This window comes from Drosophila mauritiana, chromosome 3R (assembly GCF_004382145.1).
Source record: "Drosophila mauritiana strain mau12 chromosome 3R, ASM438214v1, whole genome shotgun sequence".
NCBI classification, from domain to species: domain Eukaryota; kingdom Metazoa; phylum Arthropoda; class Insecta; order Diptera; family Drosophilidae; genus Drosophila; species Drosophila mauritiana.
This window is the reverse complement of record NC_046670.1, coordinates 26,411,343-26,438,022: the sequence shown is the minus strand read 5'-3', so window position 1 is coordinate 26,438,022 and position 26,680 is coordinate 26,411,343. Positions and strand designations below refer to the sequence as shown.

At 45.3% G+C, this 26,680-nt stretch overlaps 3 protein-coding genes across 6 annotated transcripts; 1 reads left to right on the top strand and 2 right to left on the bottom strand.

Annotated features, from left to right (window-relative positions):
* Window positions 1-1,497: 1,497 nt before the first annotated feature.
* On the bottom strand, window positions 1,498-26,680 carry LOC117146104 (protein phosphatase 1B). Of its 4 annotated transcripts, XM_033312086.1 has the most exons (8): window positions 26,547-26,680; window positions 26,367-26,483; window positions 24,371-25,266; window positions 24,190-24,307; window positions 21,288-21,393; window positions 21,162-21,216; window positions 14,019-14,090; window positions 1,498-1,581 (listed from the first exon to the last, which is right to left on the bottom strand). In XM_033312086.1, the coding sequence occupies exons 3-7, from the start codon at window positions 25,181-25,183 to the stop codon at window positions 14,058-14,060; spliced, it is 1,125 nt and encodes a 374-aa protein (XP_033167977.1). In that variant the 5' UTR covers window positions 25,184-25,266; window positions 26,367-26,483; window positions 26,547-26,680; the 3' UTR covers window positions 1,498-1,581; window positions 14,019-14,057. The 4 variants fall into 4 exon arrangements, 3 of the variants coding, with proteins under 3 accessions (XP_033167977.1, XP_033167976.1, XP_033167978.1); XM_033312085.1 differs by having other exon boundaries at window positions 26,367-26,680; XR_004459742.1 differs by lacking the exons at window positions 1,498-1,581; window positions 14,019-14,090 and adding exons at window positions 19,590-20,472; window positions 20,725-20,853 and having other exon boundaries at window positions 26,367-26,679.
* Window positions 9,848-10,425, bottom strand: LOC117146107 (protein Diedel). The gene has a single exon (XM_033312089.1). The coding sequence runs from the start codon at window positions 10,223-10,225 to the stop codon at window positions 9,848-9,850; it is 378 nt and encodes a 125-aa protein (XP_033167980.1). The 5' UTR covers window positions 10,226-10,425.
* LOC117146103 (dynein assembly factor with WDR repeat domains 1) lies at window positions 17,564-19,356 on the top strand. The gene is made up of 4 exons (XM_033312084.1): window positions 17,564-17,830; window positions 17,889-17,964; window positions 18,016-18,798; window positions 18,852-19,356. Exons 1-4 carry the CDS (start codon window positions 17,791-17,793, stop codon window positions 19,354-19,356), a joined length of 1,404 nt encoding a protein of 467 aa, XP_033167975.1. The 5' UTR covers window positions 17,564-17,790.

Below are 26,680 nucleotides of genomic sequence, written 5' to 3'. Positions count from 1 at the left end.
TGTCTTCTTTTGTTTACACAATTGATTCACCCACACACAATTAGAATTCGCCAGATTTCTCACAGAATAACACCTTTGCGCACATATGTTTTCTTTATCTCGATTGCTGCCTTTGTTTGGAGTCTGCTTATCGACGCACGAAGCAGAATGTTTGCTGCGCTTTTATCGTAATTGCGATAATTAGAATTCCAATTGGACCGATTTGATTGCGTGCCATTTCTGATTCGCTTTATACAGTCGTCGTTAATGGTACAGTAAAACCGGCTGAAAAGAATTCTGCTAATAAAGAAACATATTGAATCAAATCAACTTGTAATACATCCATTATAGCTTTTTCCAAAATTAATATGTACTGCGTTCAATTCTGTTGTAAGGGAATGTAATATAGTTGTTTTCGCTTCGTATATTTAGACCATCTCTGCTAATTTGCAAGATACATATTATGATGAACGCACGCTTCCAGATACAGATACTATTGCTTTCTCCACGCTCGACAACCTTGGCAAGGCCGTACCGCATCGAAAGACGTTCCACGGATACGGATCAATGGTTCCGAGAATTTACCGAAAATGACAGATAATGACGGTGGAGCTTGTCGCACAACATGTTATCATTAAATCGCACTCGTATCTCGGGACGGCATTCAGTCAGCTTGCCGGGGATTCAGCCATCCAAGCGCATTACGCGCATTCGTTCCGCATTTCTGCTGGAGCACCCAGTGCCCCTCCCCCTGCTCCGCCCCCAACGACGACCTTGGCCCCGACCCCCTCATTCAATCAGAGGCGACTCAACAGATTGCCTGTCGTTTGCCTGCCATTGGAGCCGAAGCAATTCCAATTCAATTTTAGCTGCGATGACGAAGCCGGCGACAACGCTTGCTCCAACAGGGATTTTCGCATTTTTTGTAAAAAGAATCCAAGTGGGGCGGGGCAGCTGGAGGTGGAGGTGGGCATGGTTCCAGGACAGGCACATTGTAAGCAATCAGCGGAGGAAGGAGCCAAGCGAAATCTCCAACTGTCAACCTCCCATGCAGGACACTTTCCGGAGTCCTGCCCCCCGCCTCACACATTATAAATACCATTCACGAGTGGAACGGACCCCCGGCCACGGTTAATATCCTTCGACTGCTCAGACTGTCGAGCAAACATGTAGCCCACATGCACTTGCGGTCAAAATAGTAGTACTTCCCCCTGAACAAGTGTTGAAAAGTATTCTCTAATTCATTTATATTTTATGTGAAGTATTGGTATTGTTAAAAGTTACCCTAATCATTATTCCAAAAAGGATTTAATATTTTCAATATTGAGTTACTAGCCACTGTTCCGCTGCTGTTAAAGTAAGCAACCGGTGTGAAGGACATCGTAAGTGAAATCGAACGCTTGGACTTACGGAGGGAAAGAGGCGACGAGGCATATAACCTGTGTGGATTCGATTGTGACAATCTATGGGCACAGAAAAATATTGAAGAATAGATAAAGGGTTCAAAGGAAGCGAGCTGTTGCTTTTATATGTTCATAGTTTTATTTAAAGATTTAAGAAAGTAGCTGTGGTGCACTCCATTCCATCATCTCTCAGCAGGAACTGAAATTAAAGTAATATACAAATAAATCTTTTTGATATACTATATACTATGTGTGCTTGATATTAGCATTAAAGATATAAGAATCGTATGGCGTATGACAGCACTGGAAATCGTGCAGCTCAAAGTAAAAGTTCGCCATTGAGTATATAAAGTAATGGAACCCCTTTGAGATGCCCACTTATCAGCTGCACTTTCGAAGCATCTTCGGATTGCTCGCCTCAGCGAGTGCATTCAATCTGATGGTTTGCCAGGTGGCAACTGGCTGTGGGACAGGGCATGTGGATGTGGACGGGATACAGATGATAATGCTAATGGGTGGGTGGATGGGTTGTCGACTGGTGGTTAGGTTCCATCGCTCATGTGGCGCTGGCTGCCTGGCCAATCAATAAAATTTCACGGCGCAGTAATCAAAGCATGTGACATTAGCGCAAAGTTGAATGAGTCCATGGCCCCGGATCTGGTTAGGCTTTTGTGTGGTGGGCTGACGTGTAGGGGTCGCTCGATAAATAAGTTCCCCTCCTTCGGCTTATACTTACATACATAGGTATGGAAATGAGTTCCCCTGCAGAATCAACAGTTTGTCGCCTGCTAATTTTAAACCAGGAAGAGTTGGGGGACAAAACCGGGACGAAACGGGCCAGCGAAGTTCACCTGCAAGTTTGTGAACATTTATTTTCGTGCAGCGCGCTTAGTGATGCGTTAGGGTAAACAGCTTACAGCTCCAGAGGCTCCGGAGGCGGCGGAGGAGGAACTTGCCAACCGGTTTTGGTCTCTCGGTCGCAGTTAACCGGGCCCGGTTTTTGGTTTGGTTTTGGCAATGACCAACTTGGACTGCAAATCGAGTGGAAGACTTCAATGCGTTGGCAAACGAAAATAAGTTGGCTCTGCCGTGGGAGCTCTCCTTCCTGTCTGCCACCATTTATTCTTGGCTCCGGCTCGAATAAATAGGAGTCCTTGAAGTTCAGACAAAGGTCGCACTCCACGGTAGGTATTCGTATTCAGCGATTTGTGTCACTGCCAAGCGGCGAAAGATGATCAAAGTGCGCCCCAAATGGAAGGCCAAAAGGATACGCCCTGGCGCGTGTTGGAAGCCAAAAGGCGAGCAAGGAAGTCGAACAATTGGAAACCGGCTAGAAATGCCAGAAATGCCGCATGATTCAGCCGGCAGCAAGTGCATTTCGACCAGAAGTGCTGGCCAAGTTAAACGGAAACGCAAACGCAAGCAGCTGAAGTGAGGAATTGTTTTAGCAAACTTCGTTTAAGCCAAGTTTCCGATAGAGTCCACTTAATTGGAGATTTTAACAGTAGAAAGGGTTAAGAAAGAACAGAGAGTGCATCGCAGGATTCTGAAACTTTAACCAAGAAGAAGACGTTAAGTTACAACAATAATCATATAAACTTTTATGCAGCAGAAGCTCTTTAAACCATGGATATTTTTACTAAACTTAAGTGTTTCCTCTGCACCTTGTATGAAGACATAGAATCACTCACAACTTGAAAGAAGAACGATGTTAATACGCGAAAATGCTGTCACTTCATAAGGAAGTGATGTGTCCAATAAAAAATGCAGTAGAAGGTCCTTAAATCTACAGCGAGCATGGCACATGAGTCATCTGTTCTTGGGACCCTCCCACTTAGCCTGGAGCACCCCATCCTGGCGCAATTTTCTGCTGACTGTCGCTTAAATTAGAACAGCATTCAAAGATCCTGCAGTATCCGCGCAGTAATGAAATCCGCTTTAGGAATTCATGTGGGGATAAAGCCGGAAAAAAGAAATGGCTGGGCAATGGCGGCATCAGCCCGAGCGGAAAGTTGAAATTGCTTTGCCCAAAAGGACAGCGGAACGGAGCGGAGTTAACCCACCAGCTTGGGTTAACCGAGGGTGTCCTTTGGCTATTTGCAATATGCAAAATGCGACAAAATAGTTTGGGGGGCCACGGCCACGCCCAGCCACTCGACTGCGCTGGCTGCGTAAATAAACATTTAACTTTCTATTAGGATTTGCATGAGAAGCGAGGGAAAATTGGTGGTGCCATGCGGATGAGGATGCGGAGGAGGAGGAGGAGGAGTAGAGCTCGACAGGATTACCGCGGCCGCGGCCAATTTAAGCGGACTCCTAAGGGGCAGAGCGCGGCTTAATCAGATTGTGGTCTAAACATGCTAATGGCATTATAATTATCCCCAGGGAATGGCGCAGCCACCTGCCCCAGCGATTTGCGAATAGCCAACTTTTTGCCACTTAAAGCGGCTAAATTGCACTGTGGCTGCAGTCGCTCCAAGTGCGATCCCTCCGACATTAGCGAATAATCAGCATTAATGGCCAAGATACGAGCGCATCATCCGCCGGATGCGGATTCCAGCGGATTCAAAGGGCCATTGTGCTGCAGCTTCTGTTTTCCATTTGGCCCCGCTCGGCAGCCCGGGGATTATTCCTCAGCAGCTCAATGAAAAATTATATGTACATTGTTGTGGGTTCCGTTCGGTTGGGTGGTGGTCTGCCATGTGGATGACGCCCCTTGGCCCTTTGGCCCTTTTGTCCGCTCCCCGGGCGACATTGAAATTAGTTTGCATTATTCGAGGCAAGCGCTGACAGTTAATTGTTCTCCAGTTGCCCCTGCTGCAACATTGCTGATCTCTCTTGACACAGCAAACCACAAGTTTGGTGAATGTAATGAGTATTTCCTTAAAAAAAACCACAAGACTGAAGTGGATGTTTAACCTTCAAGCTTGCACAGTTGGAAGTTGGCAAAGCGTCCAAAGATCTAACCCTCAAATTACCATCAAATAGGAGAACTAGAAAATCTTATTGCATTGAAAACTTTTGACTTTCATACTTTCTTTACATACTAATTCATTATATTATTATTATTTATATCATTATTTTTCTCAGTGCACTCTATTTGTTATCCATTGGCCATTGTCAGCCACCTCGTGATTACCTTTAGGCGCGGGCCAAATCTCCTGGTCATGAGCGCAGAAAAATACGTTCATACGCCCCATTGTCCACAATACGTATACGCAATGCGCCACGGTCCGCCTGCAATCCACATCAAGGGCCACCGCCTGCTGATTAAGTACGAAAATTTATGGCTCCTTTTTGTACTGGATTCTGAAAGGCACTCTTCTCCACTTTGTTGTTTGCGTGTCAACCTTTTGGGCCATATAAATTAAAAGCAGCTCAGTCTCGGCCTCAAACAACTAAGCCACTTGGCTAAAATGTCTGTGGCTTCAACTGTGTAACTAAAGTCGGTTCAGCATCATTGTCAGGGCCAGATAAAAACTTGAAATCTGCTGCGGGTGCAACTTTGCGCTATATAAATGCGGTGGGACGGCCGAAACCACTTTCAACTGCTCCGAGCCGAAGGAGCACTCTTCCTCGCATTTCCACCCATTTCCCCGCCAATTTTCCAAGAGCACAACATCAGTGCGGGGCATCACGCAGCAGAGCAAACAAACCAGGACCAAGGCCGACAGAAACAAGAAACAAAAGGCGAAAAACAACTTGGCCGCCCACTTTGTTTCCCTTTCCCCTGCCCCCCACACCCGGAAAAGTCAATGGCAAAGGCAGCATGCCAGGCATAGTTTAGGCTACAAAATTTATGGTGTTAATTCCAAGTATGAGTGTGAGTGTGTGTGTGTGTGCGTAGGTCCTGGGGCGAAACTTAGCGTGTGTGTGTGTGTGGGGTGTCTCAATTCGGGACCCTCAGCATGCCACTTTGCACCATGAGCGGCAATAAGCTCCCAGCAAATCCGAAATGTCTTCTCACATGGCAGTGAAAACAGCAAGAAACTTGGCCAGGAAAACATTAAATGCCCTTTTGATACAAAATAAAGCATTGAAATTAAAGCAGATGAGAATTAAGTAAATTTGACATTAAGATGGATAAATATCTTCTAGGTGACACATATACTCGTATTCGAAAGGATTGGAGTTAAACTCGTAGGCCCCTCAAATTGATTGAATGATGACGACAGAAGCGAAACTTTTAAAGAGCATAATAGATGGGCATAATTCGCATAATAAACACAACAATATTAGAGACTTGCGAGGCGAAAAAGTGATGACACCAGCTAATCCATCATCAAAGCCGACCTTGAGTCAGTCCATCTCGACTGGCCAGCTCGAAAGTGAATCAGAGCCTCGTTCCCAAGAGTATTCGTCTGCGTAGTCGACTCTATTTATACTTTCTTCATTTCCTTTCCATTTTCCCGCACTTTTCCTGCTTTTTTCAGCCTCAGGAGGCTGGGACAGGAGCTCAGGTTCAGCAGACAGAAGGATACGTGGTTGTCGTCGCAGTCATCGGTGATTTATTGTTTCGAAAGTTTTTCCCTTCCTCGCTCGGCCGTTGAAATGGCATAAAACTTTATTGAAATCCCAGCCACATCCGCCTCATCGGGAGCGCATCAATCAGGGCCCAGTAACATATGTCGGCAGATTGGTTGAGTGCCACGCCCACTGCGCCAGAGCCAGCTCCTCAGGCGGCCCAAATGGAAAATTGACTTTGAGCCGCATAAATTAGAAGGCCATAATGAAACTGGCCGGCGGACGGAGGCGAACTGCAGTGAAACAGTAAAAAGTGCTGCAAAATGCCAAGAAGAATACAAATAGAGAGAAATCTGCCCTTAAAGTTAAACGCCTGGAGCGGGTCGAGGAGGTCATTGGGGGTCGGGTGAAGCCAAGCGCAGCTGCAAACAATGGCATTTTAAAAGCTCAGGGCAGGACGAGCTCCGGCTCTTTGCCCGACCTCAAAGCCACAGACAGACAGAGAGAAGGAGGTGGGAAAAATGCTGAGGGGATCGCATACACAGAGAGAAAAATATGCATTCTTTTGGATTCTTCCCAAGTCTATTGCAATAAAGTTGTACATCCTTTTTTCGATAGATTAAAGTAGCAAATTAAATGGAATATAAACAGTTCATCTTATGTCACTCCCATATTTTCCCAGTGTAGATGGCGAGTAATGCGCGGACGACAAACCTTTAAAAGACAAACAAGGCAGCACGACGGTGACACAGCGGCACACATGGCGTATGCGTAATAACATTTTGCGTTACATTTGCTTTTTATTGCATACCGCAAGGCGGATGCCAGCCCTCCTGTTTCAGCTCCAGCTCCTGCTCCTTTGTGTCCTGCGGCCGCCTTAATTTCCGTGCCATGAGGCACGGCAAATGTAAATGTCATACGGCTAATGCGAAAACTTTAAACTGCCCAAACAAATGAGGACCTTCCGGCGCCCGGAATAAAAAACTTTCCCAAATTCGCCGTGTCATCCGGGCATTATAGCACATAATAATTGCCAGTGGCGTCTAACGAATGGCCTCCAGTGGCCCCTTTGACTGATTTAAGAGCGGCCAAAGCACTTGTTTATCTTACGGTTTTCCTGAAAGGAAAACACAGACAAACTTTTCTCAAAAAAAAAAATATATCAGCTAGGAAGTTTTTGTAGTGGCTTTAAAGTAACAAAAATGATTTAAACTTAATTAAGTCTTGGTGAGTTTAAACTCTACCCCAAATTTGATAAGAACATAAAGAACTGTCCACATATTCGGTAAATGCATTTAAAATTACTTTGTGTCGCATAAATTGTGCCTTAATTAAGTTAAAGTCAGTCAAGTTGTCGTCGCCTATTCGCCCAATAACTGGTCAAAGGCTGACAGGCTCCATTGGGCAATCAAACAAGGCCGGGAATCATCAGTAGTGGCGGAATATCCTTTCGGGAAAAGGCGAGTCCAACTGACGAATGTCGGGCACAGCCATCGGCAGTGGGTAATTGGGAGGCCAAAGTGGCACAGAGACTGGCAAAAAAGCAGCAAATTGTGTCATCCTCCATCTATCTGTATCTGTATCTGTATCTGCGCCTGAGTCTGAATCTGTAGCTGTATCTGTAAGTTTGCTGCTCGAACTCCCATTGAGTGGGGATGGGATCGCGGGCGAAAAGTGGACGGAGGATGTGGATGGAGTGGAATGCCACTGAAACGGAAGCCGCGATTAAATACAAATAAGGCATTAAGTGCAAAGGCGCTGAGGCGCATAATACAAATTGCGTCGATTGGGGAGCGACGGGGAATTCCCGATGATTGGGTGGGTGGCCACTTCCCAGGCCCCGCGCCACCCACCACCAGCTGTGGGTGGCTGGAAGTTTGTCTGGGTGCTCCTGATTGCCATGTCGCTGCCACTTTAATTCAGAGACAGTCGAGCTGAGAAATGAAGGCAGAAACTATGTCTGTCGACAGCGGGAAAACTCGATGGTGAGTTAAGTGATTTAGGAATGTATATTCAATAAGTAATGTCAGTTAGTGTTACAATTCAAATCAGATATTTCTTAGAACGCGCTTAGAAAAACCAATAATGACAAGGCTCATTAAAGTCATGTATTATGCTATTCCTTGGCCTTTAAAATGTAATCTAATAGTCAGTCAGTATTTCATTAGTTGCCACTCAAGCAAACTCAACTCCTTGGAGAGAGCGTGTCCTAGCCAGCTTTTTGTTGCCAATCCCTATACATTTTAGCCATGGCCCGCCAATTTATGCTCGGCAATTGCCCAGCCCCTAAGTAGGCAACGCTCTTCGCTCCATCCGCTGCTATGCAAACTGCCTGCAGTAAAGGACACGAATTGGAATTGGTAGAACAGGATGCGGCGGAGTGGGGAGGATGGGACAGACAAAGGACATTACATTGCGGCTGGACGCGCTTCGTGGGGCAAGTATACCAACAAATATATATGTGTAATGAAAACGGGAGAACTGGCAATTGAAAGTGGTCTGCTTAGTGGAAGAAGAAAGCCGCACTGGGCTTTAAAAGTTGATGGCGGGTGACGGGTGCGTACTCGAGATCCTGGCGGGGAGTGGGATCAGCTCCAAGGCCGAGTCACCGGGTGCAAGTATGCCAATTTATATTTAGCCTCTCATCGGTGGCCCTTTACCCGCAGACGAGCGTCCTCTTTCACTATGATGTTGGATTCCTTCTATTTTTTCTCGCTTTTTTTCTTCCAGCTCGGCCAGCTGCACAATTTTGCGGTTCATTTAATATTTTTTCGTGTTGTTTACCTGGCCGCTTGGCCAATTCTGTGTGGGCCAGGTCGAGTGGCGGCCAGCGGCCAATGGCATTGGCATCGGCATCGGCATTAGTATAAGTCATAGTATTGGTATTAGCCCTGCCATTAGCCTGCTCCGCCGCGGGCTCTTTGAAGCTAACGAGCTGCCATGGCAATTAGGGCGGGAGTCTGCAACGCCGGCGGCAGGAGAGCTCCTGGTTTTCCATTTATATTTTATTGCCAAGGACTGTGAGCTGCCAGAAAAAGTTGCGCCAAGTCATCACAATACGAATAAGTCAACGTTCGGTGTGCACCGAGTTCGATTTGCAGGAGCAGGAGACTCGCAGCACTGAGAAAAAGTGGCTAGTACTTCAGAGGATGTCTAGGAACCCCCACACTCGCAATCAATCTGAAAACCCTCAAGGCACCCCCGTTTCGCGCAGTGCATCCGAGCGAGTGAGTGGGCATTTGTAGTGGTAGGTGTCAAGCACCTGAGCGCCGCTGAACTCAACTCGAATCAACTCGGCGCCCTGTCAATAATGTGTATGCATTCAGTTTGTGTGTGGAATCAACAGGGCGTGCAGTTCCAATTAAATCCAAGCATTCGCATTCAATTACTGAAAAGGCGACAAATGCACACACCTCCAATAGAATTTTTTGCAGTTCGAGATGAGAGCAGGAAATCCACATTCAGGCAAAGTTTTTCCATCAAAGCTGAACAGAAATGTTCCGGGAATAGCCGGAAGTTTACAGGCGTATCGAGGGAAATATGAACTAAATGCTGAGAAATTCTTAATTTTTAAAGTAATCCCAAATTTTGAGCTCCAGTTCTACTCCAGTTGATGGACATTCGAGTTGAATTGATTCAAATTGACAGCCGTGTAGCAGAGTGTAGCGTAGAATCGAGCTAAATCTGAAGGATGGCGTTCGTATGGAAACAATGCCAGCCGCGCTTAGACAAAAAATATCCAGCTGGGGGATGTGCCGCATTTTTTATGCCATTGTTGTTCGGATGCCAAACTAGTTCCATATGCGGATGTTTTTCATTTAGGGCAGCCGGAAAAATAACCGTAGGGGTGGCTGTCGGCAGCGGAAAATCCAGTTTACATGTCGAGTGGAAAAAGGGAGCAACAAAAAGAAGGCCCCTAACTGATTTTTCGCTACCAATTCAAAGTATGGCATTTGAAAAATATTTTCAGACTCGATTTTCAATTGAAAGGGTTCCGCTCTTTAATTTATTTCAAATTCAATCTTCTTAGGTATGTATTGGCACAGAAAGCACAGCTCGGTCCTCTCTGTGCCCAGCAATTCGATGCCGTGTAGGTAGTTCTTTTGCAGAAAGTCCTTGGCAAAAGATCCTTGAAGGCAGCCCCTAATGCATTGGCATCCAAAAACATCGCACGCCGCCTTGCCACAATAGCTTCCCACGAGAGCCTCTCCATTGGGGCAGATGGTGATCTTGCAGCCAGTGCCATTGCTTTTCGCACCCACTACTCCACAGACTCCGCCACGGATCTTGAAGTGCAGAGTCGCCGCAGAAGTGCAGCAAGTCGAAGAGGCGAAGTTAATGCATGCCAGCCAGATAATCGCGATTGTGAGCTGGTTCATGGCGAGAGATCCAGGGGAATCTGAATAATCTTCTCCTGCTGCACTGCTACTTATGGGAAGCTGAAAATGTGGTTATTTGCTGGGATCTGTGTACTTTGCCCAGGCGAAAGAGGTCACTTCGCTCAGTATTGAACGTTCGAATCGAGTATGTAAATTACAACTCTTTTTTGTTTGCCCTTTCGATTAGCAAAACCAATTGATTCAATATGCAAGAGAAGTGACAGAATTCGGCTATGTATTCAAGCGAGTGCATGGTATACCTGCTACCCTCTGTTTTCCTGCTAAAAATACGTTCGGGTGATTCGGTTTGCTAGAACTAAAGCCGACTTGGCCACGGATTGGATTAGTCTCGAGCACAAAGTTGCGCTGGCAGGCGCGTATAAAAGTGGAGCACACACTCACGGCCACACACGCAGGAACATAAAATGTGGGCACTGATTACATTTGCATATTACGTATACGACCGGGATATCGATGCAAGCGGCTAACCCTTCCCCTTTCCGTTTTCCAGAGCAGCGAGGAGGAGTGTGTTTACGCAAGGAATTTAATTTCCAACTTTGGCTTTGGCCAGGCGGTGCCCGAGAAAAGTTCGTGTCGTGTAAACTTCGTCCTGCCGGTGGGCCACTGATCTAATAAAAGGACCTCGACCGGGCGCCATGTGTGTGACACTTGTGGAGCAGCCCGGCCAGCCCAACGGGATTATGCAGCTCCGCAGCGAACTTTAAATTATGTAATTCAACACGTTGCAGGGGGAGGGGGGTGGTGGCGTCGACGGTGGAGGTGAACGGATCGCAAGGAACAGCATGCAACATGCAACGCGCAACGAACAAGCGGCAGACGCACAAGAGCACGTAATATTTACACAGCGAGAAGTTTTAAATGAACTCTAAGATATATATTTATAATATATTACCTTTGAGAGATTGATATATAACATATATACCATTATATACATATATGCATATACATACATTTATTTGGAAGTGATAACCATTTTTATCAGTGCCCGCATAAATTGTGCCCCTGTTGCAGAGCCAGCGTTCGCCTTGTCGATGGATGAGTATGCCCCACCTGGGATCCACGAATTTCAATTAACGTGCCAACACGAACGAGTTGCTCCCCGTGGCGTCCACCAGCCAATTTCCAACCACCACCACCTGCTTGATGGTACGCAATAAATTCGCCAAAAAATAAAATGAAAAGCAAGTCGGGCAGGTAAAACCACCCACAAACCACCCAGCTGGGGAGTCTCGAAATAGCCTACTTATCGCAGAATTTTGTAATCCCCTGCAACATATATGTTTCCCATTTCTGTAGCACTTCGCACTCACATCCTCATTGCACTTTTGAGTTTATTTTAATCTCTCGAGCGATTAAAACGTGACAGAGCGATTTCATTCAGCCCGACCACGCCCACTGGCACGGGGATAGCCAAAATGGGCTGAAAAATGGGCGAGATTTATATGTATTTTTGGCTGCTGTTTGGGGAAAAGCGCTTCTGCTGAAAGCGATTTTATCTAAATTGCAATGCGAACGAAAATCATTTATAAGAGTTGAATAAAAAGCAAACAAAGGTTTGCTTGGATTTTCAGCGAAATTCCAAATGCTTTAAATTAATCGCGGATAAACGTTTTCCACAGGATATTAAATTGAGCACATTATTGAAATAGTATTAATCAATATGATTTGACCGCACCGTAATCGCCACAAGGGCGCCATAGATTCCATTTCGATTAGCCGCATATTAAAACAATAATCGAAGTCCTTCCAAAAATTAGCTTTTCGAATGGCCCGTGATTGCAGATAAAAAACCTTAATAAAATCCAAACGTAAGCCTCGTTGGGTGAACGAACTGAATGTCCTGCGGCAGGATCTGCGTGCCGAGGTGTTGCATGTGCCTCGGCATACATAAAAGGCAAACGTGCGGGTGCTAAGCAAACACACACACACACACATACACACACGGGAAAAGGACATTCACACACACACACACAGGATGGCAAGGAAAGTCAGGCAGCTAAGCTTATTTTATAAACGCCAAAGGCTGACTTGAAAGTGAGCTTAATAGGCGACGTGAGAGGAACTTTGTGCGCCAGGAACGAGCGGTTGAATGACTTACTCCGCCACCTCCCCCGTTGTCCTTTGAGCCCCTCGCCCGCCAAGCTGGCTGCGTGGGCGGGCCATATCATTGGATTAGGGCGATTATCTTCCTCAAATATCATTTTGCACGAATGCCAACAATGTCTAAATTTGCCGCGATTATATTTAAGGTGCCCTGCGACGGTGGGCGCTGTTTTCGCCCGGGGGTATGGGGGCGTGGCCCTTCGGCAGACCGCACACAAATGTTGCAGGTGTGCGGTTGCGTGCGCTTTTGTGGTTGCCAAAGGACCGTCGAGCGAACCGAGCACCACCCACATTCGCGCCCAATTACACACAGAGAAAAGAAGATGTTACTATTGAGTAAGCAGATTTAATTGGATACGAAGATACCTAAATCATTAAGCTGGCCAGAGTAAATAGTGGGAGCTTGCATCCGTGACTTGAGCTATTTTCCCAACTTTAAAGATCCGTATTTAGTTGCTGTGGAAAATATGAGCTCAGCTAGCTCCACGTTGCTGGCTATTTACTTTTATGGCTTGTTTGCCAGCTCGTGAAAAGTTTCGGGCCGCACGCCCAAGTGACCCATTAAACGAATTGAAAATGAACAACAGCTCGTCGAGAACTACAGAAACTCCTTAAACCCTGTGATAGGGCTTCTCCGCAACTCGGCAACTCGGCAACTCGGCTTTGTACCACGGCGCGTATGTGTAATAAATGTTGATTGAGTTGCACTCTGCATTGCAGGGCACGGGCGAAGTGAAGTCACATCAGATCGAGATTGCTGGGCGAAAGTTGTGGTCATTGCGGTCGAGCGGATTTCATTGAATCCACCGCCCTGCTGGAACTCACAAAAATCCCAGAAAACTTTACCCATAAGCACACAAGTATGGCGAAACACGACCGACCAAATGCACAAAGCACAGGAACAAGCAAACAAACAAACAAAAAACGAAATCACAAACTCGTGCCAAACAACTGGCAAACGGAATAACAAAAACGTTTGGCATTTGCCACTTGTGGCCCTCGTGGCGGCAACGTGGCGTATACGCAATATGCAATTAACTCGACCATTTCCTTTCGGTTATGTTCCACTCTCGTCGCTGGCACAGGTGCAAATTGAAAATATGTTGCCAATTGATGTTAATTAAATTCATATTTGTGCACTTTGAGTGCCAAAAGTGCTTCGTTTCCTTGAGCCATAATAATTTGCCCGAATTTATTGCGCCAGTTGCCGTGTTTTGATAAATTGCGTCAATGATATATATTCATGAATTGCGAACAGTGACTTAGTTAAGATTTTACCTTATACTCCCATATTAAAACTTTACTAAATGAAAAGATTTCTGAGTGTTGGGAGGATGCAGCATGCATGAGTGCATGCGACTTACATAAGCAGCTTCAAAAGTCATTTGCACACACGGAATGAGCCATCCGAGCGACAACCAACAACCATTTTGGCCAATGTTCCTTGTTTGCATAAATTTCACGCACATTTCCCATTGCATACTATTTGGGGCAAATGAATTTTGCATAGGTGGCCCGCCATTCCGCTGCACCTACACACCACTATGCATGTGTATGTGTGCATATCTGGCTGCATTAATGGATTCCATTTTATAATTTACAACGATAAATATTATGAATACATAATAGTAGGGACTGGCAACACAATCGTATAATTAAAAGTGCTCACCTTTGGGCCATGCGAATGTGGGCAATTGATTTCGCTGCTCTAGAAAGGAATAAAATATGAGATTCCATTGCCCTGCAAGTGAGAGATAAACAAAGTAATAATTAGTTTTAGGTAAAATGAAACTGAATATAGCATTTATGGGTTTCCCACAATCTTTAATTTTCTCTCTGTGATGCAAGCGAACTTGTTGAATGCCTAGAGCTAAGACATGGCTTACTGCACGTTTGTCCTTTCGCATAATTAATTGTTTATTACTTTGTCATTGGGTGTCAAGTGCAGGCGATCGATGACATTCGTAGCTGAATGTCATCCCGTTTGAGTTGAGGCAAAAAGCGACGCCCCGCAGAAATCAGTGGAGATAAATGGCCACTATAATGCGCACAAATTAACATGCCATTCATCTTTTAGCCGGCCCACTGGCGTGGCTAGCAGTTAATGGCAGCAAAATCTCGGCCAACGAATGTGGCCTGCAATCAGTCTTTGAAAACACACACGTTTGCTGGGCCACGTGGACGAGGGCAACCGGTACATACGTATGATTTAATATAATATCTGCGGAGGGCAATGCATAATTCATTTTAAGCACCACTTACCGTTATGACGAACGGCCATGTAGGCGATTTAAGAGCGCGCTTAATGCCTTTAATACGCTGTTTTGGCCCGAAAAGGGAGCTTCTGCCGGTGCTGACCCTGATTTATGGTGCGTATACATGATGCGGCCGCTTAACCGCACAGAGTGCCTGCCTGCCGAACTTCCTGCAGTCGTTTAATAAAGCCCACAATAAAACTTCAAAACATGAGCACACACACACACACACACCCACACAGACACACGGGAAGGATGGCCAACCTGCAGAGAGGGCCATTATTAAATTTATAACATTTCGATGCGTCTGCATTTCAATTGGGAAGTAAACGGTTTAAGGTTTCCAGCCTGCACACAATTTGGCCATAAACTTTAGTCGGCCTGGCTGCCGGGCAACTCGGATTTTGATATATTCAAACCTTAGGGATGGCCAGGCAAACTCGGCTCTGGCTGTTGTGTGTTTTAGGCCAAGCACAATTTCATTTATCAAAGTCGTAAACTTTTCAGTGTCCGACCGCAGAATACGTCATAAATGGGGATTCGCACAGGCTCAGGTTTGTAGGTTGTTTATTGACTCGAAAATGGCGCCTAAGATAACTAGTTCTCTTAAAGTTTAGTTAGTTAAAAAGTGTGTTTAAATATCCTTTTAGACACAGCAAATGCAGAAGAGTACTCCATTATTCCATTGATTTCTTTGGTTCTTCCTTCAATTTCGAATTAAAAACAGAGGAAATGGCCGAGTTGGCCATTTGTTTTGCTGATCAAAGGACATCCACCGGTTGCGAGAGCACAGTAAACAAATATGCATAAAAATCTATACCATTTAACTACCACTCAGATGACGCTGGCTGCGCTGTGAAATCTGTGAAAATGATTTTAGTGCCGCATGGCTCGGCAATTCTATTACCAACCGTTTGATGTCCTGCCAGCCGGCCAGCCATTCAGTCTCCCTCTCCAATTAGAGAGCCACTAACGACTCCTTTTAGCTGAAAGCCTGAAAACCGGCCACACACGTCAACAAAAAAACAAATACCAAACAACCGCGGGCAGGACAAGCCGAAGGGAGTCGGTCAAACACAAACCGAGAATCTGTTTATAAATCGCCCATCCTTCTAATTCGACTGGTCTATCGGCTTAGCAAATGTGGTATCGCCAAGTTTTTGTGCCACTCAAGCAGTATTTGGCCCAAATGGTTAACAAGGAACCCGGCTCTCAAACTGTCGAACAAACGGCCATAAAATGCGGCAATAAAATCGGGTTTTGCTCCTTTTGTTGGGGGCAAAGGTAAGGATCGTATGTGTGTCTATAATTTATGCAAGCCGGCATTTTCATGGCTAACAACACACAGAGTGATTCCGAGTGAGGCCGCCTGCCGGAAATCAACAAAAATTTATTGAGCATAAATTCAAATCCGACCGCTGCTCTTCGCCTGCCCCCGACTGTTGCTTTGTTTATGAAAGCGTTTTATGGGCTTTTAAATTGATTTTATTTCCATTCGTACTGCCATTTACTCGTCTCTGATTTCCTCAAAGCTTCCGCTTGCCACGAGTCCTGTGGCATCCCAATTACCCACTGTGCCTCCAAATGAAGAGATGAATATTCTGGAGCGGAACGCAGCTGTTGCCCCATCCGATTATTTCCAGGGAATGGCAGTGGGGACTGGACCTCCTCCCAGGTGCCCCGGCTCCATTTCCATCTCAACATCCTCGACATGTTGTCACTGCTCCCATGCTCGCCACTCAATGGACATTCAATGAAATGTTTTATTATTGACCAAGACACACAGACTCTGGCCATCTTATCGCACTTTTTCCACCCACACAACTTTTCTGCGCGATTTTCCAACACACTGAGAAAAAAACCTGAGAGGGTCAGGTTTACTAAATATCCTTAATCTATGACATATTAAATTAAGTAACGTAAGGAGAGGTTCTGTGTTTTTCTCAGTGCTCCGAAGAATTCCTCGCACTTTTCCCTGTCCACTTAACTTGGCGCCTGTCGCTTTCAGTTCTCCTGCTGCTGTGCACTGAAATTGGGTGCGATAATATCTAATCATTACTTATCATTTTGTGCCACGCAGAGGTGGAGCTGTGTCCTCCCCCCACAACCCCGGTAGTTGCTCCACTTGGCCTTTTGTGGGCTGGCTAAGGCGCCTGCTTCCTTGGGTGTCCAACTCGCTTCTCTGGGAATGTCGTCCTGTGGTCCTCACACAATCCCGCTCACTGCCTTTCCCTAACCCGAGGCACCGATTACTGAACAAATTAAATTAGTGAAAATGGCGAAACGAGCCAGGTGAAGCAATCTAATTGCAGGGTGGCCAGGGATTTGCGGGTGGGTGCGTGTCCGCCCACGTGGGACATATGGTAAATCTGCTAAAAATGCGACCAGGTGTCGGCAGCCAATTGGCCTCTAGGGTCCTTGGCTTCCGTTTCCCATCTTGAACAAGCTAATTAGGTTTAATGGCCAGAGACCATTTAGCCGGTCGCTCCTGTCAAATGCCAAAGGGGTTCCCCGAAGGACAATCGGAGGTCAAGGGTTAGTGAGTGTTCACGCAGTAGTTGCTGTCTGGCAAAGTTAATTAGTCATGTGCTTTTCGTCATTAAAATTGACTTGACCAAGAAAGACGAGAGTTTCGACCACAAATCAATAATGCATTTACTGAGTATTAAAATGCGTGACTACTGCATTTTGTAGGGTGCTTATAAAGATTAGGCAGAATCTTATATCGTAAGATCAAGCTAATAAAGTGCAGATGTATAAAATTTTAAATTTTAAAATATAATTTACAAGCCCATTATTTACACAAGTAGTGAGTAGAAATTTACATACAAAATGGGGTTCTATGAATGGCTGAGTAGGAAAACCGGCTAGTATAAGCTTTTGTTAGAAAAGCTTTGAAAGAACTGAAATTCTGTTCCCTTCAAATGGGAACCAACGCAACCAAGAGGGAGTACAGAGTCACATTCCTGCATAGAATCCGAATACATTACCCTACATCCTTGAACCGCCCAAGTCCTCGACACAGACCTAGCACAAGGAAGCCAAGGTGAATCGATCAAACAATACTTTTGGCATGGCAGCCAGTCCAATCAACAAAGGCTCAATTAAAGCAGGTCAGCAAACTGACATCCAGCGGAATGCGCCGTGTTGGAATTCTTGAGTTGCCAGAGTCACAACAACCTCAGAATGAGTGCCACCAAGATCTTCCTGCGCTACTATCCGCCAGGTGAGAAGGGTCATTAGGCCAAGTGCTAAGTAGCTCCTGACTTTCCTGGCTTTTCCAGGACTGGCTATTAACTATAGAACCACGAAGGGCAATGAACGGCTGCGTCACTTCGATCTACTTGACCTAGATTCAAAGTAAGTAAATCCTGCAAGGATGCAGTTTATGCAAGTACTTCTTTCGTGCAGAACCAACATTGAGCCTCTGGCAGACAGGATCCTACTGCAAACCTTGGCCGAAGCGGAGGAAGAGCCATCACCCGCCGATTTGGAGAATAACCCTCCACCTCGTCCTGTCAGCGGAAGTGTCGCCAAGTCACAGAACGCCTTTAGTGCTCTGAAACAGGCTCTGGAAAAGCTGCAGAAGAAACTCCGAGAGCCTGTGAAGAAGAAGTTCTACCTGCACAAGTGCCACAACTCTCACATCCTGCCTCTGACCAACGTATCCTTCGATCGGAGGGGCGAACGCTGCCTCACCGGCAGCTATGATCGCACCTGCCATGTGATCAACACCCAGACGGCTCAGGTGGAGCACATCCTCAGTGGCCATGACAACGTTGTCTTCTCGGTGGGATTTAATTTTCCCCATTGGTTAGTTCATCTACACAGAGATGGATCTGCAAATTACCTGACAACTTTTTCAATTCTTTTCAGCGACAAGATAGTGACTGGATCCTTTGATGGCACCGCAAAAGTTTGGTCCGCCACCAGTGGCCAGTCTCTATGCACCTTTTATGGACACACCGCAGAACTGGTGGCCGCCGAGTTTCATCCGGTGGATGGAAAATCCATTGCCACTGCTTCCCTGGACGGATCAGCCAGGATCTACGATGTGGAAACTTCCCATGAGCTCCAGCAACTGACCCATCACGGAGCCGAAGTGATTGCCGCCCGCTTTAATCGCGATGGTCACATGCTGCTCACCGGCTCATTCGATCACACAGCAGCTATTTGGGATGTGAGGAGCAAGAGGTGGGTGGAGATCTGAGTTCTGAAAGATCACTATTCGAAGTTTTCCCTTGCAGTCTAGGACATCAGTTGCGAGGCCATAGCGCTGAGTTGTCCAACTGCGTGTGGAATTTCAGTGGATCTCTGATTGCTACTGGCTCCCTGGACAACACCGCGCGGATCTGGGACATTCGAAAGCTGGACCAGGAACTTTATCTGGCTGCCAGGCACAGTGATGAAGTGCTCGATGTCAGCTTCGATGCAGCGGGCCGACTTTTAGCCACCTGCAGCAGCGATTGCACCGCCAGGGTCTGGAGGCTGGAAGGATCCTCGGAGTTGGTGATGCTCTCACTAATGGCAGGACACTCGGATGAGGTGTCCAAGGTGTGCTTCAGTCCCAGTGGCTGCATGCTGCTCACAGCTTCAGCGGACAACACGGCTCGCCTGTGGCTCACGGAATCCGGACAGTGCTCCCAAGTGCTGGCTGGGCATGAGGGAGAGGTGTTCAGCTGCGCCTACAGCTACGCAGGAGACGCCATCCTGACCGCCTCCAAGGATAACACTTGTCGCTTCTGGAGATGATACGACTGGTACACTGTGCAGCTGAACGATGGGTCCATTGACTGATTAAAAGCTTCGGAGTGTGTTTTTTTTTATCAACATTTACTACAAACTCGAGCGTAATTTTGCTTTTCTCTCTTAAGATTTTCTTCATCAACTCGTTTCTTATAAATTAATAGTTCTTAGTTTTCATTCTCGTTTCTTTAAGATCGGACATTATTGTGGATTTCTTTTGTTTTGCTTCTCTTACTTAAGGTTTAGGTATTACTTTTTCGTTTCCGTACATAGATAGTTACAGGTTCTGTTTGCTAGTTTGGTTTCCTTTTACCATTTTTTTCTGGTTTTCTTTAACATTTTTTACTTTACATTATTAAGTTTCGCTGCTTCTGGCTTGGCGACACATCTTCTCGTACACATATAAAAAAGGTGAACAAAAGGTGTTTTAGGTAACAAACGTTTTACAACTTACAAAGGTCCGTTTTCGGTTCGGAATCAATAGTTAATACATGGTTTTTAAATGAAAATATAAAGTTCTTTTACACAAAAATTTGAGCGAGACTCTCGCGGTTTCTTTACTGTCCTCCGTTCTCAATAACATTTGATACCACATTTTCCATTAGTTTTTCCCGGCGCTTTTCCTACTGCTGATAGCTGATTGATGAGGAGGAGTGACGGAACGAAAGGGCACACAGAGGGTTTACAACGTTCACATAGATGGATGGGTCCTTCAGAGGGATCCGATCGGAGTAATCTGTTCGGTGTGGTCCTGGTGCTGGCTTTAAGCCATCCTCGTGATTTCGTCCGATTCCGAGTCTCTGAGGTCTGCTCAGGTACGCTCTGTTCTAGATCTCTCCTATATCTTAAAGTTGTGTGGGCGTGGCTGTTCGTATTGTTGTGTTTAGGACTGCTTCGTACAAACTATAAATGTATCGTTACTCTTATTATTATCATTATTAGTAGGTTTTTCTTTTGTGTTTATCAAAGTAGAAAACTGTTTGGTGTGTGTTCTTGTATGTTTTTGCTTCGTTCAAGTTGTGTGGCTCTGCTTCTGTTCTTTTCTGTTCTGATCTGATTGGTTGCTGCTTTTTCTTAACTGGTTTTGTTTCGTGTTTCGACTGCAACCTAATGCGTTGGACTCTGCAAGAATAACAAATATCTGGATTATTGACCGTGATGGGCAGCCGATGGGTTAGGACATTTTCAGGCAGGATGCACACTTGCGGCGGAAGCGGAAACGAAAGTGGGTTGATATGGATGAGACATGCAGTGACAGACATGCGGTCCTCCCAAGTCTTGCAACAAAGGAAACAAAACAGAGCGAAACAGAATGGAGGGGAGTCGATGATGATGTTGGGGCTAGACGAGCAACATTATGAATTATCTGCTTACATTTAGAGTATGTGAAGCATAGGGTGTTTAGTTATCTTTGTTCTCTTGCTGGTTGGTTGGTTGTTGGTTGGTTGGTTTAAAAATGAACAATTAGCATTACAAAATTCATATATCATCATATGCATACAGCTAGAAAAAAAGAAAGAGAATAGGCAGCCATGATTAGAGGTTACGATTAAGGGGCGAGGGGAACCCAACTAAACATGGCACGATGATAACAGTGGTTAATGGTGACGATCGAATGAACTGCTGTGCTAGCTCTATCATTACCAAATCCTCTGGTGTCGATCTACTGATTGAATCAGAAAAAACAAGGCAATTTCAAAGGCTACGGCTATAATGGCCAAAAACGGTGCTATGCAGGCGATAAAATATATGTGTTAGCATTGGCGAAAGCGCAGCGAACTGAGTTACAGATTATAGAACAGATTTCGTACTTCACATGGTCGATCCGGAAACTCTTGCTTGAATGTGCGCTCGATAACGTGATATCTGCAAAGGTAAACAAAAAACAGCACTGGTTAGCAATCGCCGGACGCTATTTACGGGCATGAAACACTCACTTGGACTGCAGACCTCCTCCGGGTGGAAGACCTTCGATGTCGTCTCTGTTCTGCAGACACTTCAGCAGATCCACGTAGTCGGTTACCTTGCTAGACTCTATCTCGTCTGCAACAAAATCAGAGATAAGTCGGTCATTAGTAATGTGCGGTTTACCAAACACTGCGTTAGCTCGAATGACGTTTATAAATAAATATTTATGTACATAAATGGTCCATAAAGAAATACGAATTACACAGTTAAGCTACTTTAAGTAAATGCAATATATATATACGAACGCTGTCATACAAAATATCAAAAATACGGGTATGTGTGGCCCTCTCAAGCGATTTAAAAAAAGGGAAATTACTTGCGCAAGAATTGCTATACATTTAAGACAATTCAATTGATCCGATCTAAGCAAACTGAAAACTTCCAATACAGGATTTCTGAGCAAAAGGATTGCATAGAACTTTTTCGTTCAATTCAATTTTCCATTGTGGCTAAGGGATACATGCATTCTCGATTATCTGCTGGATTGTGTGGATCACTTTTTACAATTAACACACAGATAAGAACTTATTGAAGGCGGGTCTGGGTGGGTGTAGGCAAAACAAAATCAAACCAATCAACCGATAAGATAAACGATAACGTAATGACAAAGTGGCTTCGAAAAGTTACAAACTACAAAAGTATAGACGTACCTTATGCTCACTCATCTTAAATTTGAATTGCTTTCTGTTTCTTGTTCTTGCATTGACATTTGGCCCATTCGGCTAATTCGCGCTCTGATTTGGTGGCAATAGTGTATTGGAAATTGGGAATTGTAGAACGAGGCGCGATCAACAACCGTAAAACAACGACACCGAATGGCTAAAATTTTCCTTTGGCCAAATTACTTTAGATAAACGTTAGGCATTAGTTGAAACCTGCTCTCACGAAATCATGAAGAGCTAAGGAATGTTTAGTTTTCGAAATGAACATAATATAAACAAAGCAAAGAAACAAAAGTGTGAATAGAAAATGGCAATAAGCAAATGAAAACCGAAATGATTCCAATAGAACAGCAGACAAACACTTTGGCTTAGGTTTTCAAAACTTTCGTTAAGTTATATTTTTGACTGGCATCAATGGTAGTTCATTAATCTCTAAAAGTCGTGTATGTTGGGCTGTGGGTTGTGTGTGTTTTACACTCTTGACTGGATTACCAATTCACCATGGCACCCGGGTACAAATATTTCGGGGGAGTTGCTTAGATTGAGTGGAATATGTCTGATCGTTTTGGGTGGAGTAATCGTTTGCCTTCGTTAACAACAAGCACAACAGTTGGTGAGCATAAGGTTTACAATTCGGTTTCGTTAACCTAGGTATACATTCTATAACATTCCAACTCCTTTGGCTACTCTACTCTAGGCTAAGTAATTCGTCTGGACACTGGACATTGAGTATTTGCCATCGTCGTCGGCTTATTGCTTAGTCTAAATAATTTCTTAATGGGTTAGCTACTGTGGTGGGCAATGCATGCTCTACGTCTATTCACTAACTGGCTAATTGTAAATCGTACGAATTCGGGCTAAAGTAATTGTCTATATCAACAAGGTCACGTCTGAAGCTCGGCCTGCCGGTATGGGCCGAACTTCACTTTGGTGTCTCGAATACTGAAGTCTCGGATAAACACCACAAGGGTTAATCATTGCTTTAAATACGTAATTCAAGTAATACGACTACATTTCATCTGAGCGGTTGCTAGGTAATAAAATATATGTTTTCATTGCTTCTCAAAGTTTCGGTCAGCGATTCAGCTTATTTACATTTCTATCTACAACGAATCTTCTCTGAAGACATTCTATTCTCCTATTTGATTTTGCTTAGAAAGTAATTTAATTCGCTACTCCTACTAGATACATCAATTCCAAGTGTTTGTTTTGAGTGTCAATACCTGCGTACGTTAAGTATTGCAATTTCGTTTGATTGATTCGCATCGCGCCTAGTATCAAATGGGGTATGCGTATATGTACGTAAATGTATATACAAATTGGCTGACGGGTCATTTAACTACTTAGCTCGGGCTTGGTTCGTCGATAATTGTTATTATTTAGGTGTATAGGTACGACTAAAGCTAAATGGGCTGGATTTCGCATACATGGAACGCTTTTGGCAGTGGCTGTAGTACACACAGGCATGTATAAATAATACTATAACTCAGGCACACACACGGGGCAGACGAACACTGGTCAGCCACACGCACAGCCACCAGATATGACAAACTAACACGCTATACAGGTATTTGCTATGCATTAGTGATAGGATATTGGTCGAAAGCCCGCACACCCCCATTTACATATTTATACAGGCAAATATCGGTGAAAGCTCTCTAAAGGAATATATCTAAATGTACCACGAATATGAGCATAAATGAGCCACATTATGTAGTACACAACATTTATATAGCACTCTTGTAAACAAAAAAAAACGGACTTGAGCCTTATTGCTGTTGATATGAATTTGTAAATTCGAACTGTTCTAAATAAGTATTAGAAATACACATATAGATTATCAGTGCTTATGATTCATCCAATAGAGCTTCCACTGTACTTGCGGTGGGTGTGCGAGGAGTTCATTCTTGGCATTAGTAATGGCAATGGTTTGGTTTTCGTTTTGGTATTGTTTTTCGTTTTGGAACTACTTCGGAAAGGAACTGTTTTGTAAGATTCTAGTTTTGGACAAAGTGGGGCATATACAGCTCTAGAAGCACTTTGGGTTGAGACTGTAGGCCATCGAGGAGCCCATATAAAGGGCTCGTGACGCTCAAGGTACAAAATATACGTATTTCGGTTCAATAGAGACACGAAGACGGAGGAGACCACTACGCCATGGGTCAACAGTTTACGATTAGTTATAAACAGAGTAGACGACTAAGACAACCTCTTGTGATCTTCTCGATTTGCTTCTCCAGACGATGTTCAGCCTCTATCGCCTCCTCGGTGGGCTTCGGGGCTCCGGGGAAGGCAATGATGATGATGCTCATGTTGTCGCGGCTACCCTGTTGTCAAGAAATGAACAGCATGTGAAAACTTTGACTATATGCATGGTAATCAGCACTCACCTTGTGCAGGCAGGTGTCCACCACCTGGTTGGCGATGCTCACTAGGTTACTGGTCACCCGCATTCGCGAGTGGATGAAGCTGCACACGTCCTCGTTGGTCATCACGTCCCAGATTCCATCGCAAGCGAGCACCAGGAACTCATCGCTATCCTGGCGGCTCTGACAGAATATCTCCGGTTCTGGCGATACCAACTGCTCGCACTGTCCCTTCTCCTTGACGTTCTTAAAGTCGTAGTCCCCAAGGGCTCTCGACACGGCCAGGGTGCCATTTACGCGCTTTATCATAACACTGCCACCGGCATTGTAGATGCGCTCTTTCTCCTCCGGCAGAATGGGTTTGTGATCCTGCGTGGCGAACACCGGAACACCCTGGCGGCATAAGACTGCCCTCGAATCACCACAATTGGCGATGTACACTTGCGTGAGGCCGACAAAGGCGCACACGGCGGTAGTTCCGCCGCATTTCTCCGACTCCCGGGTGAACTCCGGCAGTTCCCGCATAACCTCGTCGATGCGCAGGAAGCCTGTGCGAATGCCCTTCACGTGGTCGCCTCCAATGAACTCCTCGGTGCTGATAATGCTCTCCAGAAGGTGCTTGGCACAGTGCTCCGACACCTTGCATCCGGCATGCCCGTCGAACACGGCAAAGAAGCTCCAGTCCGGCAGGGCATCCCCCAGCCCGGCACGAGCGTAGTAGGCGTCCTCCATCTCCGACCGCCATCCCTGCATCGAGCTGACCCCGAAGAGCAGCTTGTTGCCCTCGCCCTCGTCATTGTGCTTGGCGGTTTTCGGCTTATCCAGGAATCCGCCCATGTTCACTGAACATGCTGTGTGCTGTGTGCCGGGCGGGTGCAATTTCTCCTCCTCTCAGTCACGGCTAGCCGGTGTCCAGGAATCTACGGATCGAGGACACAAGGGTATGCAACCATTAAACGACTGCCAATCAATATCAACGAGCAAGGCCTTTAACTTGAACTTTCACCAGCGGATGACTAAGCAAAGGTCATGCCAAAAGAGATAGTATATAGTTTTCCACCCACAAATAATAAACTGAATACTGTGTCTGAATACTCCTGTAAAGTGTATCTGGATTTTTCTGACACAAACGGATGTGCAAGTCTCGGCTTTTCTGAATCCATTTCATTTCATAGAAATTTTTACGGAAGTTAAGTTGACTCATGGCAGTTAGATTTCAGCTGAACATGAAATAATTATTTGCTATACTCTCTCGACCTGTATGAGTCGCAAACGCATCTTGACTTTTAGTTGGATAGGATACTGGTAGAAAATCTAAAATTGATATTAACTATTGATTTGAATATTTGTAGTATGATTTGTAGTATTTCAACCGAGCTGAACTGTTGAGCCCGAAGGACTCCAAATATAATATAATATATATAAACCGGCGAAAACATGTGAATTCCGAACTGGAATCAGCTGGCGCTTCATAATTAATATACACGCGTATGTATGTACATACATATGTACAGTGTACATTTGCGGGGCTTCCCCTTGCCGAGTTTTGCACTTGTGCCACAGAACAATAACTGTAAACCGACTGCAAGGACATGGAAAAAGGCGCAAACACAAAACAGGGGGCGGGGCGGGCCGGAAGACCTCGCGGCAGCTGCCCGCCCACGCTTTTCACCGCTATTTCCTCTGTGTCCCGCGCTTTTTTGCATTTCCTTTTGGCACATCGATTTATCAAGGACGCGGCTTCGTCCTTCCGCTCGGCCGACTAAATTTAGCACTCGAAAGTGGGCGTTAAATACATTTTGTGTGGAAAATGTGGGGAAAATTGCGCGCAACAGCATCCATATTCCATTCACAAAAAAAAAATTTGTTTAATGGCCAGCAAGTTGGCAGCACCGTTTCCAACACGGGCGGGGGGTGGTGGAAGTCCGGCATGGCCACCAAAAAATGGTTGGTAATGAAAACGCACTCGCGATTTATGATCTTCGGTGCTGGGAAAACCTTCGCCTCTCGTTATTTTCACCTCGCAAATTTTAAGTTTGATGATCTGCTTCTTCTTCCTCCGCTTGCTGCTCTTCTCTCCGCGTGCGAGTGGTTGTGTGTGTGCGAGTGCGTCGGTGAGCTGCGTGCGTGTGCGTGTCTGCCGTAAGTAAAAGTTTAAGAAGAAAAAACGATCGTTTTTCACTTGATTTTCATCGCCTACTAGAGCTTTCAAGATCAACGAACAAGTCGCGCACTTATTAGCACTTTTGCGCGTTCGCGAAATGCACTTTCGAGGCGGAAATGGAGTTTTTTCTAATATTTTGATTAACAAAGTGACTAGTGATGTAAAAAAGC

What these genes read in the sequence shown, in the direction of transcription:
- LOC117146107 (XM_033312089.1), bottom strand. Translation starts at nt 10,225, where the DNA reads ATGAACCAGCTCACAATCGCGATTATCTGGCTGGCATGCATTAACTTC.
- LOC117146103 (XM_033312084.1), top strand. Translation starts at nt 17,791, where the DNA reads ATGAGTGCCACCAAGATCTTCCTGCGCTACTATCCGCCAG. An exon ending in CCTGCGCTACTATCCGCCAG is followed by an intron (nt 17,831 to 17,888) that starts GTGAGAAGGGTC and finishes TGGCTTTTCCAG; the next exon opens with GACTGGCTATTAACTATAGA. An exon ending in TGGGATGTGAGGAGCAAGAG is followed by an intron (nt 18,799 to 18,851) that starts GTGGGTGGAGAT and finishes TTTCCCTTGCAG; the next exon opens with TCTAGGACATCAGTTGCGAG.
- LOC117146104 (XM_033312085.1), bottom strand. Translation starts at nt 25,183, where the DNA reads ATGGGCGGATTCCTGGATAAGCCGAAAACCGCCAAGCACAATGACGAG. An exon ending in TGGACACCTGCCTGCACAAG is followed by an intron (nt 24,308 to 24,370) that starts GTGAGTGCTGAT and finishes TCTTGACAACAG; the next exon opens with GGTAGCCGCGACAACATGAG. An exon ending in AATCGAGAAGATCACAAGAG is followed by an intron (nt 21,394 to 24,189) that starts GTTGTCTTAGTC and finishes ATTTTGTTGCAG; the next exon opens with ACGAGATAGAGTCTAGCAAG.